This window comes from Hyperolius riggenbachi, chromosome 6, assembly GCF_040937935.1.
Source record: "Hyperolius riggenbachi isolate aHypRig1 chromosome 6, aHypRig1.pri, whole genome shotgun sequence".
Classification (NCBI taxonomy): Eukaryota; Metazoa; Chordata; class Amphibia; order Anura; family Hyperoliidae; genus Hyperolius; species Hyperolius riggenbachi.
Genome location: NC_090651.1, coordinates 105366522 through 105381552, shown reverse-complemented (window position 1 = coordinate 105381552; position 15031 = coordinate 105366522). Strand labels below are relative to the sequence as shown.

General features: G+C 44.7%; 1 protein-coding gene across 2 annotated transcripts in view; it reads right to left on the bottom strand.

The window, feature by feature from the left end:
- The window catches only part of PTBP2 (polypyrimidine tract binding protein 2), a 78480-nt gene extending 65616 nt beyond the window's left edge, over positions 1 to 12864 (bottom strand). Inside the window, exon 1 of one of the 2 annotated variants that reach the window (XM_068239756.1) lies at positions 12745 to 12864. In XM_068239756.1, the coding sequence (XP_068095857.1) occupies positions 12745 to 12752 (8 nt within the window). In that variant the 5' untranslated portion in view covers positions 12753 to 12864. The remainder of the gene's footprint in view (positions 1 to 12744) is intronic. The other variant, XM_068239757.1, reaches the window with a different exon arrangement.
- Positions 12865 to 15031: the final 2167 nt, after the last annotated feature.

The window sequence follows — 15031 nt, the reverse complement described above, 5'->3', positions numbered from 1 at the left end:
ATAAACTACAGTCTTTCAGGTGGATCTTAAGTCTGTCTATATCAATATATTCACTTGTTCCTGTAAATCAGAAAAAAACTCCACATAGAGTAGTACAGTTCAAAATAAGGCAGTTCAGGCAATCCCAGTGCTACATACACTCCAATCGTGCAACACCACCCGTTGATCGTGTTCCTGCACCAAATTACATGCCACACTGCTCACCAGATGCAGCCCACCTCTATGCACAGGTGGATATTGCGCTTTTTTACTTCAATAACTCCACACGATCCTCAGTGGTTCAAACACTCCTCTAACAAAGGCTTTCCATTTATTTTCACTAAAATTGTAGCTCAAAACATAAAAACATAAAAACAAAAACCGCATATAGCGTATTACTGATAACAATGCTCCAGTGCGCAGCCAAAATATTGCACTTACGCCTCCTGAAGCTTTATGCGCATATTGTACAGGTGGATGTCAATGCCCATCCGTCTGGCTCCCGGGTCCGCTCCGAGACTTCCGCGTCCTCCCGTTCCGCCTTCACGTTTGCCCGCAGGGTGTATCCTAATGCGCTTCCTTGTTGACCCTTGTTGGTCAACAAGGAAGCGCATTAGGATACACCCTGCGGGCAAACGTGAAGGCGGAACGGGAGGACGCGGAAGTCTCGGAGCGGACCCGGGAGCCAGACGGATGGGCATTGACATCCACCTGTACAATATGCGCATAAAGCTTCAGGAGGCGTAAGTGCAATATTTTGGCTGCGCACTGGAGCATTGTTATCAGTAATACGCTATATGCGGTTTTTGTTTTTATGTTTTTATGTTTTGAGCTACAATTTTAGTGAAAATAAATGGAAAGCCTTTGTTAGAGGAGTGTTTGAACCACTGAGGATCGTGTGGAGTTATTGGAGTAAAAAAGCGCAATATCCACCTGTGCATAGAGGTGGGCTGCATCTGGTGAGCAGTGTGGCATGTAATTTGGTGCAGGAACACGATCAACGGGTGGTGTTGCACGATTGGAGTGTATGTAGCACTGGGATTGCCTGAACTGCCTTATTTTGAACTGTACTACTCTATGTGGAGTTTTTTTCTGATTTACAGGAACAAGTGAATATATTGATATAGACAGACTTAAGATCCACCTGAAAGACTGAGGTGGTAACAATCTGGTGAGCATCTAGTGAGAGGGGACAAGGAATAAGCGTGTGACACCGGGGGAGCACGAGACACTGGTGTAAATTGGGGCACAAAACTTAAACAATATTGCCCTATGTGGAGTGTGTTTTTTGTTTCAGGATTGGAGAGCGCAGCAGCATAATTGAATTATATGACCCAGTGATTGGACTTTTTTCTGCAGCGATCCCATAAACTGTTTGTTGTGAACGGACTGGTAATCACTGTGTGTACTTTGTGGCGCGGTATTGTATGAATAGTCTCTATAAACTAGCATGGAAAGGCCACTCGATCGAGCGGCCGTTTCCATGCTATACCACTAACGACCCGCCGACGCCTATCGGCGTTAGGCGGTCGTTGAGTGGTTAAAGTGAACCTCCAGAATAAAAATCTACTCTGAGCACTGAAAAAAACTTGGTTTCTTTAACAGTTTCACAGCATCAAAACTTCATACCCAAGCCTAATTTTTAGCTGCACAAAAGCTCATTTCCACCCCGATCAAAGAATTCTGCCTGGGAATTATTCCCCTGATGCTGCGCAAAGCATGATGGGATTTCTGATATTGTTCTGATATTGTTTTTTGAGATTTGAAGCCTAGCGCGTAGGGTTGATCAGGATACAGGACAGTTGGAACTGTGCCTCATGCTCCCTGTCACCTCCTTTCAACCAAAAAGATGGCTGCCCCCATGAAATCACAACCTTTTGCCTGTTCTTTCAAAACAGGGTTGGTAAGAAATTATATTACCTATCTATTTTAATTAACATACCTAATGTAACTTAATGACAGTATGTTTGTTTAGGCTGAAGTTCCTCTTTAAAGAGACTCCGTAACAAAAATTGCATCCTGTTTTTTATCATCCTACAAGTTCAAAAAGCTATTCTAATGTGTTCTGGCTAACTGCAGCACTTTCTACTATCACTGTCTCTGTAATAAATCAATGTATCTTTCCCCTGTCAGACTTGTCGGCCTGTGTCTGGAAGGCTGCCAAGTTCTTCAGTGTTGTGGTTCTGCTATGAACTCCCCCTTCCAGGCCCCTCTCTGCACACTGCCTGTGTGTTATTTAGATTAGAGCAGCTTCTCTCTTCTCTCTTATCTTTTACAAGCTGGCTAAATCGTCCTCTGAGCTGGCTGGGCTTTCACATACTGAGGAATTACAGACAAGGGCAAAGCCGTTTGCAGGAAGAAAAGAGCAGCCTGAAACTTCAGTGCATGAGAACAGGGGGAAAGAAACACACAAATGATCTCTTGAGATTCAAAAGGAAGGGTGTATACAGCCTGCTTGTGTATGGATGTATTTTCTATGTGTGGATATACTGTACATCAACCTACTTCCTGTTTTGTTTATAAACAAACTTTTTAAAACTGTTTTTAACCACTTTTAATGCGGCGAGGAGTGGCGAAATTGTGACAGAGGGTAATAGGAGATGTCCCCTAACGCACTGGTATGTTTACTTTTGTGCGATTTTAACAATACAGATTCTCTTTAATGTGCACATAGTCCAGTACCACACAGCATGCCTTGCATTATGCCAACTGATTCTGTTGTAAAGCTAACACGCCAATGTTAATGTACCATTACAACATAATTCCATCACATTAGCTTAGCGGTTATATTATCTGAAGCAATGCACTACAACATGTCAGTTTGAATGTAGCCTTTCTTACATTATATAAACGCATCTCTCAGTTATGCAACAGCAGTATATAAAAAAAATTGTCCTCAGATTACTCTGACCTACAGATGTTATGTTTTGTTGGAGGAACCAGTATGTTTTTCTTCTTCAATAACTGCAATAGGCAGGAGCTGAACCAGAATTTTGCACAGGGCTAAGATCGCTATATACAAAAGTGAATCTAAAAACAATAGAGGAAGAGATCCAAAAGGTCTCGGACTCTTTAAAAGAATTTGAGAAGGACCCACTATATAAAACTCGTAGTAAGGAATTAGACAAACATACCACCCAATTTAACAAAAAATTGGTGATACATAGGGATCAAAAAGTCCTAGGAGATAGAACGGCATACAAAATTGGTTCCGCCTATAGGTGGAGCAATCCAAGGAGACGGCCTCCTATTAAACCCAAATCCCCTAAGCGAGATCCTCCTAAGCAGCCTCAGGCTGCAGAGGAATCAGATTCATCGGTTGGTAGTAGTATTCCCATTTCGGATAGCTCTGCTTCCGGGATCGATAATTCCAAACAATATAATCTGAGACATAAACTGGACAGATCACACCCAAGCCAGGCAATAATAATAAAAAAGGCAAGGAAAAAGAAAACATCCGTAAAGATACAGATTCATCATGTCAGGAGGACTCCGATGGCATCTCACCTTTCTCATCCTCAACCTCGGCTTTTTTAGCCAATGGTCGGGTGGTCGGGAAGGTGACTGATGGGGACCGTGGAGGAGCTATCTCCCCAAATGCAGATCTAGAAGTTATCAATTTGACAGGGGAAATTATTCCTGATGAATATTTATCATTATTATCTAAAGGCTTGGGCTTTTGTCCCACGTATAACAAATGTTTTTGATACTATAGTGGATCTGCATTTGTTTGGAAGGCGGATTTTATTACAGGCCCTCTATGGTGACAAGTCAAGAAAAGTTCCTTCACATATCTTGGAGAAGCCGTGGTCAGAAGAGGATCTTACTATCCTCCAAACCTTAAACGAGCTACAAAGTGATACTGTGGCTGGTTCTCAAACTGAACAAACAAACCTGTATGCATCTTACTTCGTCCCAAATTTGGATGAGTTGGACTACGTAATACTTCCAAAAAATTTCCGCCTATTTCCATTTTCCCTAATCTGAGAACCTTCATTGAGGTGGTAAAGAGGGATATTTCTAAACTAAGGGGTCACAAGTCAGATAATGACAATCTGGATCGGGTTGAGCGTGGTACACTCACGGAATTAATGATCAATAAAAAATGGGTTATTAAACACTCATATAAAGGGGGAAACACTGTGCTTATGAAGGTGGAACTGTATAGAGAGATGAGTCTTGACATTTTGAACCAGCAAAGTTGTTATGCGAGGGTCTCTTCGTCGAGGGCCACACGCTGCCAGAGGGAGTTATTTGCGATCATTGACGACGCTTTATCCCGCACGGTTATTGATTTAGACACAGTGACCTTTTTGAAAGTACTATATCCAATTTTGCCCACATTCTATTCACTTCCAAAAGTCCATAAAGATTTAAAGGAATCGTCATGCAAAAAAAAAAAAAAAAGTTTCACTTACCTGGGGCTTCTACCAGCCCCATGCAGCCATCCTGTGCCTCGTAGTCACTCAATGGTGCTCTGGTCCCCCTCCGTCAGCTAGTTTTGTTTTTGCCGACCTCGGGGTCAGAGTACATCTTTACGCATTTCCGCTGGTGCAGGAACATGAACACATACATTTTTACGCATTGCACCAACAACGTGTAAAAATGTACTCTGACCTTGAGGTCGGCAAACACGAAACTAGCTGCCAGCGGGGGACTGGAGCAGCAGTGACTACGAGGGCACAGGATGGCTGCATGGGGCTGGTAGAAGCCCCAGGTAAGTGAAACTCAATTTTTTTTTTTGCCTGACGATTCCTTTAAGGAAACCCCCAGGACGCCCGATTGTATCGGGTCTGGGGTTCTCTGACTGAACGCGCTAGCGTCTATGTTGACAGACATCTGCAGCCACATGTTCGGGCATTGCCATCATATGTCCGGGATTCGTCGTATCTATTACAAATTTTGGAGAATCTTCAGCTCCCTTCTGGTGTGCTACTTGTGACCTTAGACGTAGAGGCCCTATATTCATGCATACCGCATGATTTTGGGGTGGAGGCTGTTAGGATTTTTCTTGGGGAATTGAGTATACAGAATACGGCCCATAACATGTTTCTACTGACCCTCTTGGATTTTATTTTGAGAAATAACATTTTTTTGCTTGAGGGTACCCACCACCTCCAGGTGCAGGGGGCTGCGATGGGCACAACCTGTGCTCCATCGTATGCCAACCTGTACCTGGGGGGCGTGGGAGAGGTAGTTGTTCTCTGATGAGGGCCTGTCGATGTACCTGTGTCACGCCTTGGCCTGGCACAGGTACATCGACGATATCTTGGTTTTTTGGACGGGCGGTAGAGATCTTCTGCTCCAGTTCATTGAGGTTATTAAAAAAATTACATGGAATCTTAAATTTACTATGCACATGAGTTGTGCGGAAGTCCCATTTTTAGATCTTCTAATCTCGGCTGATGGCCTCATCTCTACACGTTTATACAGAAAAGAAACTGCAACAAATGCATTATTGAGAGCGGAAAGCTTTCATCCTAGTCATACTATTAGAGGAATTCCTACCGGACAGTATTTATGTGTCCGACGGAATTGTTCTGAGGATACTATTTTCCGGAGGGAGGCCGCGCAGTTGAGGTCAAGATTCAGACAAAGGGGCTATAAAGATAAGATCCTTACAAAGGCATATAAGAGAGCAGATGCAAGTGATAGAACCGCATTGTTGGATACAGGTAGACACCCTGCCCGAAATAGATTGGAAGCCATGAGATTCTGCACAAAATTCTCCGCGCAACATCGAGAGGTCTCCAAAATTTTGGAGAAACATTGGCACATTCTCACCAATGACACCAAATTAAGCACAATTGTAACAAGAACCCCCCCTCTTTTCGTTCCGTAGAGCACCATCTTTACGGGATTTTCTGGTCAGCAGCCATTTTGTGGATCCCCAAGCCAGCATAAAACACTGTAAGGTCACCGGTACATATACCTGTGGTGGGTGTTCAGTAAGTCGATACATTCAGGTGGGCAGATCAATTCGCCTACCAGATGGTCGTGAATGGCATTTCCCACATTGTTAATTGCAGCACTACCCTTGTGGTATATTTGCTACTTTGCCCATGTGGGGCGTTTTATGTGGGAAAAACTAAAAATGAATTCAGTTTAAGAATTTCGCAACATATTGCAAGTATTAAAAGTACAAATGTAAGTAATCTTACCCCTGTAGCGAGACCTTTCAAGTCTGCTCATGGAGCCAGGTTTCAGTGTTTGCGTTTTGTTGGCTTGGATCGCATCCACAATCAGGGGAGGACTGGGACCTTTTGGCCTGGGGGGAAAACAAACTAGAGGCCCATGTTCATGGCAGCCTCAGCCCAAATGGTCCCCCCACACACACTTACTGTATATCCAAAGAGGGACTGTCCCTTCAAAAGAGGGAAAGTTGGGAGCTATGAAGGTAAGAGAGCAGACAGTTTTTTTCCCACAGACCCTCCAGGCAAGCCTCTGCTCTGCATCATGCTGTGTATATTTACTTTCCCGCCCTCTAATTGCTAATTGGGCTTTTACTTCCCTCAGCCAACCTAGTGGTTCATATTGCCTTATACAATAACCTGAATGCAACAGGCTATGCACCAGCCCTAAATCATTAAATGAGAGGCAGCCTGGGGGGAAATCTCCCCCCTTCCCCCCTGGCCAGTCCTCCCCTGTCCACAATGCTGTGAGGGGTGATAATATGGATCGTTTACTTTTACAACAAGAAGCACCTTGGATTTTTGACCTTGAAGCAACTAAATTACCAGGCCTTAAAGAAAATACTAGTTATGTCCCTTTTCTCCCACTTCAGTGATTGGGTCTATATATATTTTTTGATATGGTTGCTGTCCTCTTTGCTGTCTGTGTCTGTAGTGCAGGTCCAGGGGTTAGGGGCCTGAGGCTTTTCACTGGGGCATTTTACCCACTGTGCTCCGCGTTATATATAATATAATTCTTTATAATATGTTATGATATGTTTAGCTGCTGATTAAAGGCATGTCCCCATCTGAGTGAGAGTGTGTGCTTTTGCACGCTCATCGCTCGATGTGATGGGGTTAATTTAGCCACTACTGTGGAGCGGAGGTATACATACTGTCATGTATAATTTCAATTAATCTCTGCCATTGGGCGGTATTGCATATATATTTTTATTTTCTAACCTGGATGAATGATCTTGTCATATAAGTACATGTAATGTTAACCTACATTTGGGCTGGACGCTTTGCTGCTTTTGTGCTGCCGCCATTCGGTCCGGCAGCTTTCTGGCGTCCCCCGCTCCCTCCCCTGGGCCTGCGTGCAGGGGGGCGGGGCTTGGCGGACGCGCCGGGTCTTGACTGCCTGCCCCAGGCGCGCCCGTCTTGTCTGCCTGCCCCGCCCTCCCGCTTGTGTTGGCCCTGGGGTGGGGACGGGGGATGCCGTATCCTGCAGCCGGCGGCTTGCGCTTAGCCGCAGCGTCGTTTACGGAGGGACACGCCTCCTGAAGAAGCCGGGAGAGCCGGCGAAATCGATTGAGGACGCCGTCCTCCATCACGGTGATGCTATCCCCACTCTCCCACGCTGTCTAGCCGGGCCCCCGGCTTCCCTCCTCGCAGCACCACATCTCCTCGCTTGGCTGAACGGCTCATATCTCACCACAAGCCATTGGAACTTCTCATCTGGGGACACAGTAAGAGCCCACAGGGCACATGTGTTGCTACTAACGGAGCAAACTACCATTTGGCTGTACAGAAACGTTACTAATGCTACCCATGCATGAACTTTCACTCTATGCATCTTGCCATGATATGACTTGCATATGCTATGCTGCATTGATATGCGCTGAACTGCTACTTTACCTGCTTTGCTACCCTGTCTGATTGGCCTGCATCACTGTGCTTGCTGCAAAAAGATATTGCTATGCTACATTGTTATATATGCCTGTGGTGATTTTCAAGCCATGGAGACATGAAGATCTCGTTCTGCTCTGTCGAGCTGGCATGTGTACATAGACTGTGTTGTACATGGAACCCTCGGTCATGTGGAGAAATCATCTGTTTCTGACCTTTTTTGATGCTGTGAAGTTTGCCAGCAGGCACTAACTTGAGTGGAGCTTTCCAGTGGAACTCTATAGATTAATAACAGATTCTCCCTGCCAGTTTTCTCAGGGTCATTTCAAGATTAACGAAAGCATCATTGAATCTTACGTATTAAGAACAGTCTTCTTGTTCACAACTAGAGGCTGCGCAGCCATTAGTATTGTTCATGTGCACATGACCCATAGGAGCATTTGGTGGCTGTGGGTGGGTAGTCCTTTTTTGGGGGGCTTGGGGTGAAACGGGCTGGGTTAATGTGGGCGGTGGGTTGCCTGGTGGATTTTTTATTTTTCATGTTTTAATATTTTGGATAAATTATATAAATAAAGTTTTGTTTACATTTTGAATAAGGTTTGTTTGTACTCAATCAGGTCATACCCCTCCTTTGTCTTATCTCATAGTTTGTACAAAAGTGAATGATTAAATTGTACCTGAAAAGAAAAAAGTGCCCTTTAAGGATATCCGAGGTAAAAATAAACTGATGAGAAAAACAATTGTATCTATCCTTCTCCTCCTAAAAATGACTTCCGATATCTCACAGTTTTATATTATATTTAAATCTAGTTTTTAAGTTTAACTGTTTCATTGTCTCTGCTCAATGACGCCTTCATTGAAAATATGCCAGAGATAAAAGCTATGATTTATTGACCCTTTTTATCTCTTTCCTCCTCTCAGAAGTCATTTACTGACAGGAAAGTGTTTTATGGCGGTAATTACTTATCAGTGAGGGTTATGCTATAGTCTGACCTAGTCCAACCCGGTCAGAAAATCACTTGCATACCTGATGTTTATCTCTCTCAGCCGGAGAAAGAAAAAAACAGGAACACGGCCTAGTTATTTGTGTGCTAGGCACTGTACATACACGTCTATCTCATCATGCCACCTCAGTTGTCCTTTAAGCTGTGTACCCACGCCAGACGGCCGATAATGACTGCCTCAGCCAATAATCTGGCGTGTGTACAGTATCCCTGGCAAACAACCGCCGTCTGGCTAGCGATCTGCCAGGCAGATCAACTTAGCCAAGCAATGGCTGATTGCTTTGGCCACGCCACTCGCTCCGCCTGTTGCCTGACATCATGTGTGCTTAAAGCGGTATCGTCACCATAAAAATCAAATTTCAACAGCAACTGGTCTGAGTGTATTAAGTGATAAAGATGCACACAATGATTTGGAGTTATCACATACTTAAGGAGCACTGGTTCTTTAGTAGTCGTGCCAAAGAATTGCATGCTGGGGGTTCTTTTTATCTATAATCTATTCCTCCTCTTCCCTTTATTTCCCTGCCAGCTGCTTATCTGAAACCTAATCCCCTACTCACTTGTGTTTACAAGCAAGGCTGAGGCGACTCAGCGATTGGAGGAGACAAGAAAAAAAGTAAAGGGCAGAAATGACATCACGAGTTAGCCTTAACTGTGGGCAAAAGACATGGCCCCCACCAGGTACAGAATTCTCATCATTTACTATATAACATTCACTGAAATCAAAACGTGGACAGTATAATACATGTGTTATGTAAGTAGATCAAGTATTTATCTACTTATATATGTGTTTTTTTCCCTGGCATAGTATGGCTGATCCTACTGATTTAAGGATAATTCCAGTTATTGCACACAAAAAAACAAACAGCATTTAGATTTGCCGCATTCACTTGCAATTCATCCCAAGTGATAAAAAGAGACATGTGAAAGTTTGTGAGTACCGCAGATAGATTTGCTTTGCCAGTAAAAAGAAACAATGGCTTGAACGAGGCCTAGTCATAAACATGCATCATCTTTCAGATGATTCAATGACATGTATACTGTATAATAACTAGAGGTGAAATCATACATGAAGACCTATGAAGTATACTTTTGTGAATATGTAAAGACAAAGCTACAGAAGTACGGCTAGATCTCAGCAGTAATAAGGATTGTATAGATTTGCCAATGTAGGCACACAATATCAAGGGAACAGCCCGCTCATACAAATCTACTTTATGACCGATAAGTGTATGAGCTGTTTTATGCTGGGCATACACGGGTCGATCCAGCGGCCGATTAGCCGCCGGATCTACTCCCGCCGCGTCCCCGCTCGTCCGCATGGATCGATTCCCGCTCGTCCCTGCCGGCGCTCGATTCCCCGCCGGCGGGGATGGAGCAGGGACTCTATCCAGCAGGTCATCGGACCTGTCGGCCATCAGCGGCTCGATTGATAAGGAAAAGAAACTCCATGTATGCCCATCATTACACCAAAAATTATTTTGAAGTACATTTATGATCATCAGTGTTTTAAAAAGCATTTGAATAATGAAATCCTATAGGCTATTTCACACCAGACGATCATTAAAATCGTAAAAGCAATGCATGTAGCATTGTTGGAGTGATCGAGATTATGTAACAAATATAGAAAAGCAAAAACGCTATGGAAAATTGTTTCAAAATCGCTAGTGCTTTTTGGGGTGAAACAGCCCAGTGTGCATTAAAGAATGACTATCACAGTGGTTTCCGAAGGAAGCAAATATATGTATAAAATGAGAGACCTGGTCATATTTGCACAACTACAGTATTTTATAAACTAAAATGACCAGAACTTTGTACAGGGCTATCAGACATAGAATCCAATGACAGCTTTACTAATGCTAGGAATTCACAAGGAGTTTTCTTGGCAGATTTACTTTCCGATTGATTTTCCAATCGTTTTTCTGATCAATTTCCATTTACTTCTATGAGAAAGTCAATCAGAAAATCGTTCAAAATAAGATCGGACATGTCGGAAATTATCTATCGAACTATCTAGCTGCTGAAAAAAACTCATGGTGTATTCCCAGCATAAAAGCTCACTTAATTAAGTAGGATGTCAAACAGTCGCTTTTATAAAGTTTTGGTTTAGCCCCCGCTGATTGTAGTACCAGTAATTATAAAGTGGGAGTGTGTGTTAGCATACACAAAGTCATGGTATGCTGAAGAAAGGCCTGATCATAAACATGCATCTTCTGACAGATGATTAGATCTATGCAACTTCCTATATAATATGATCATCACTATTCAACACGAATTCTGAAAACACATATGGACATCATGGCTGTTGTATTGTGTGTCCCACTGAGCTAGTAAGGGGGGGGGGGGGGATGGTTAGCGAGACACAATGGCAGGGGATAAGTCAAGACATACACATGCTTCTCTTAAGACATTATAACAGATCTAGGCAACCCTTTAGCATATAGATCAATATTCACAATGTGTATACTTGCAGTAAACTATAGAAAGAGAGTGTGTGCGAGTATAGAGTAGAAGGAAGTGTATCAGACAATGGCAGGTGATAAATCCAGTCAAGACGATACATAGATGTAAGCCATCTTGTGCATATAATCAACAATATCCATGCATATACTTATTATATATGGTGTGTGTATTATTTAGTATTTGTATAGCGTCGATATCTTGTGCAGTGCTGTACAGAGACTATAGTCTTGTCACTAACTGTCCCTCAGAGGAGCTCACAATCTAATCCCTACAATAGTTGTATGTTTACCTATGTATCATGGTATCATGTAGTGCATTTCTTTTAGTCTAGGGCCAATTTAGACAAGACAAATAACATTTATATCGCACTTTTCTCCTGGCGGACTCAAAGCGCCAGAGCTGCAGCCACTAGGACGCGCTCTATAGGCAGTAGCAGTGTTAGGGAGACTTGCCTAAGGTCTCCTACTGAATAGGTGCTGGCTTACTGAACAGGCAGAGCCGAGATTCGAACCCAGGTCTCCTGTGTCAGAGGCTGAGCCCTTATTCATTACACCATCCAGCCACAATTTAGGGGGAAGCCAATTAACTTCTCTGTGTTTTTTGGATGTGGAAGGAAACCAGAGTGCCCAGGAGAAACCCACACAGACATGGGAAGAACATACAAACTCCTTGCAGATGTTGACCTGCCTGGAATACAAACCGTGGACCCAGCACTGCAAGACGAGAGTGCTAACCACTACGTGTGTGTGTGTGTGTGTGTGTGTGTGTGTGTGTGTGTGTGTGTGTGTGTGTGTGTGTGTGTGTGTCCTTCCCATGCTAGTGTTTTTTTGTTTTGGTAATGCTAAATGTATTTGGTCCTGCCAAGAAAGCTTTTTTTTTTTTTTTTTTTTGAGATTTGGAGTGGTAGAGAATGAGAGACAGTGTTTATGTATAGAGGGATGCATATAATGAGACACAATAGCAAGAGAGCAGTCTAGTCAGTCATGCACATACATCTTGTGAGACGTGATAAATAGATCAATGCAACCATTTGCTATAGATCCATCATCTCCATATACATTCTTACAGTGTTTACATACAGAGTGTGTATGTATGTAGCTCCATTGTGTCTGTGCAGACGGATGTATATCATAAGACACACATTAGACACAATGGCTGGCTGGGGAGAGGCCCTGTCATCAGACAGCTCCATGCACCTGCACTGCACACTCACTGACAGGCCGCATACACACACACAGGCAAGGAGGGTGACGTAGCTCAGGTGAGAGGACGGAGGCCCCACTCTCTCCATTCCCCCAGCTAGGCTGACGGGTCACATGGAGGCCTCTGTGCAGCCTTCGCCCGCACACAGCCCGGGCACACAGCAGCGCCCAGGTGAATGGAGCATGCTGTCAGTTCCCGCCATGGCGGGAGGTAACCATACAGCGCCCCCCGCGCCAGCTTACCCGCCCCCTGCCGCTATCCCAGCTATCACCCGCCACGCACCGTGCGATACATACCCGTCCATGGCCGCGCCACTCTATCCGTACGGTATCCGATCTGCACACAACCTCCGCCGTTCGCTCAGACGCTCACACAAACAAAATGGCGCTGCCCGATAGGACGGAAACTGCCGAGTGCTAGGCGAGCCGCGCGACGACACTGTACGGAAATGAGCGAGTGCGGCGCGCATGCGGGGTGAGGGCTGCAGCCTCCGAGCTGTGACAGCAGCAGCAGTAGCAGCCTCGCCTTGCGAGAGGGAAAGACAAATTATGGGATCAGCCAGTATGGATGCGAAAGCTAACGTTTAGAGAATACACAGACAGGCAGCCCCAGGCCATAGTGTCTGCTAGTATTACAAGGGGAAATCAAGATTGTATGAAACGGAATCAGACACTACTACTAGACAGTGACTTGGTTAGCCACAATAATACCACAGAGAGGGGCAAACAGCAAGGAAACTACCCGGGATTTTCAAAGTGTGTTTGTGTGAATAATATGATAGGACATTAGATAGAGTGACTAGATTTTTGTAGGCTCAACCTGGGACAGGGCGGCGCGCGCGGCGCCCCAAAAAATGGGGGACTGCTGCGCCAACTAACGTGATGCCTGCGCCGCGCCGACAAATGGGCGTGGCCATGACATTATATGGGCGGAGCTAACCTAATGATATAACAGTGAGGCATAAGAAAGCAGTGTTTACGCCGTGATGTGGTCAAACGAGGATTCGCATCATGGGTCTGCAGAAACTGTGTGATGCTATTTAATAGTATACCGTAACCCCAAAGCAGCAAACATAGCCAACTATGACCATTAAATAATAAATGCAGTAACAGTTACCCCGGACACCACAAAATAAACGCAATGGGCAACATGTCAGCACAAAATAAACGTATTGCAGGCAACATATCAGCACAAAATAAACGCAATGCGGGCAACATTTAATTCAGCACAAAATAAACGCATTGCGGGCAATATATCAGCACAAAATGAATGCAATGGGGGCAAACATGTCAGCACAAAATAAACGCATTGCGGGCAACATTTCAGCACAAAATGAACGTTATGGGGGCAAACATGTTAGCACAAAATAAACGCATTGCGGGCAACATGTCAGCACAAAATAAACGCATTGCGGGCAACATGTCAGCACAAAATAAACGCATTGCGGGCAAACATGTCAGTACAAAATAAACGCATTGCAGGCAAACATGTCAGTACAAAATAAACGCATTGCGGGCAAACATGTCAGTACAAAATAAACGCATTGAAGGGCAACATGTCAGCACAAAATAAACGCAATGGGGGCAAACATGTCAGCACAAATTAAACGCAATGGGGGCAAACATGTCAGCACAAATTAAACACAATGGGGGCAAACATGTCAGCACAAATTAAACGCAATGGGGGCAAACATGTCAGCACAAAAACGCAATGGGGGCAAACATGTCAGCACACAAACGCAATGGGGGCAAACATGTCAGCACAAAAACGCAATGGGGTCAAACGTCAGCACAAAAACGCAATGGGGGCAAACATGTCAGCACAAAAACGCAATGGGGGCAAACATGTCAGCACAAATTAATCGCAATGGGGGCAAACATGTCAGCACAAATTAAACGCAATGGGGGCAAACATGTCAGCACAAAAACGCAATGGGGGCAAACATGTCAGCACAAAAACGCAATGGGGCAAACATGTCAGCACAAATTAAACGCAATGGGGGCAAATATGTCAGCACAAAAACGCAATGGGGGCAAACATGTCAGCACAAAAACGCAATGGGGGCAAACATGTCAGCACAAAAACGCAATGGGGGCAAATATGTCAGCACAAAAACGCAATGGGGGCAAACATGTCAGCACAAAAACGCAATGGGGGCAAACATGTCAGCTAAAAACACAATGGGGGCACATTTCACCTGGAAAAAAAAAAAGCATGTACTCACCTGACAGAAGTCCCCTCACACAGCCGGCCTCTAGTGTGTGTGCAGCTCCTCCGGACGATCCTCCTTCAATCTACCGCTCTCCTCTCACAGGCAGAGCGGGGCTACGGCAAGATGACGTCCGGAGGCGGAGCCCTGTACTGGAGACACAAATAGTCTCCAGTACAGGGCTCCGCCTCCGGACGCCATCTTCCTGTAGCCCCGCTCTGCCTGTGCCTGCCGGAGAGCTCAGCACAATGCAGGCTGCTGGAACGGGCTGCGCGTAATGAACTAGCGCAGCGTCTATGAGACGCTGCGGCTAGTTCATTGTACGTTGACCAGAGTCCCGAGGCCGGGACGTCCCGCTGCTGAAAGCGGGACGT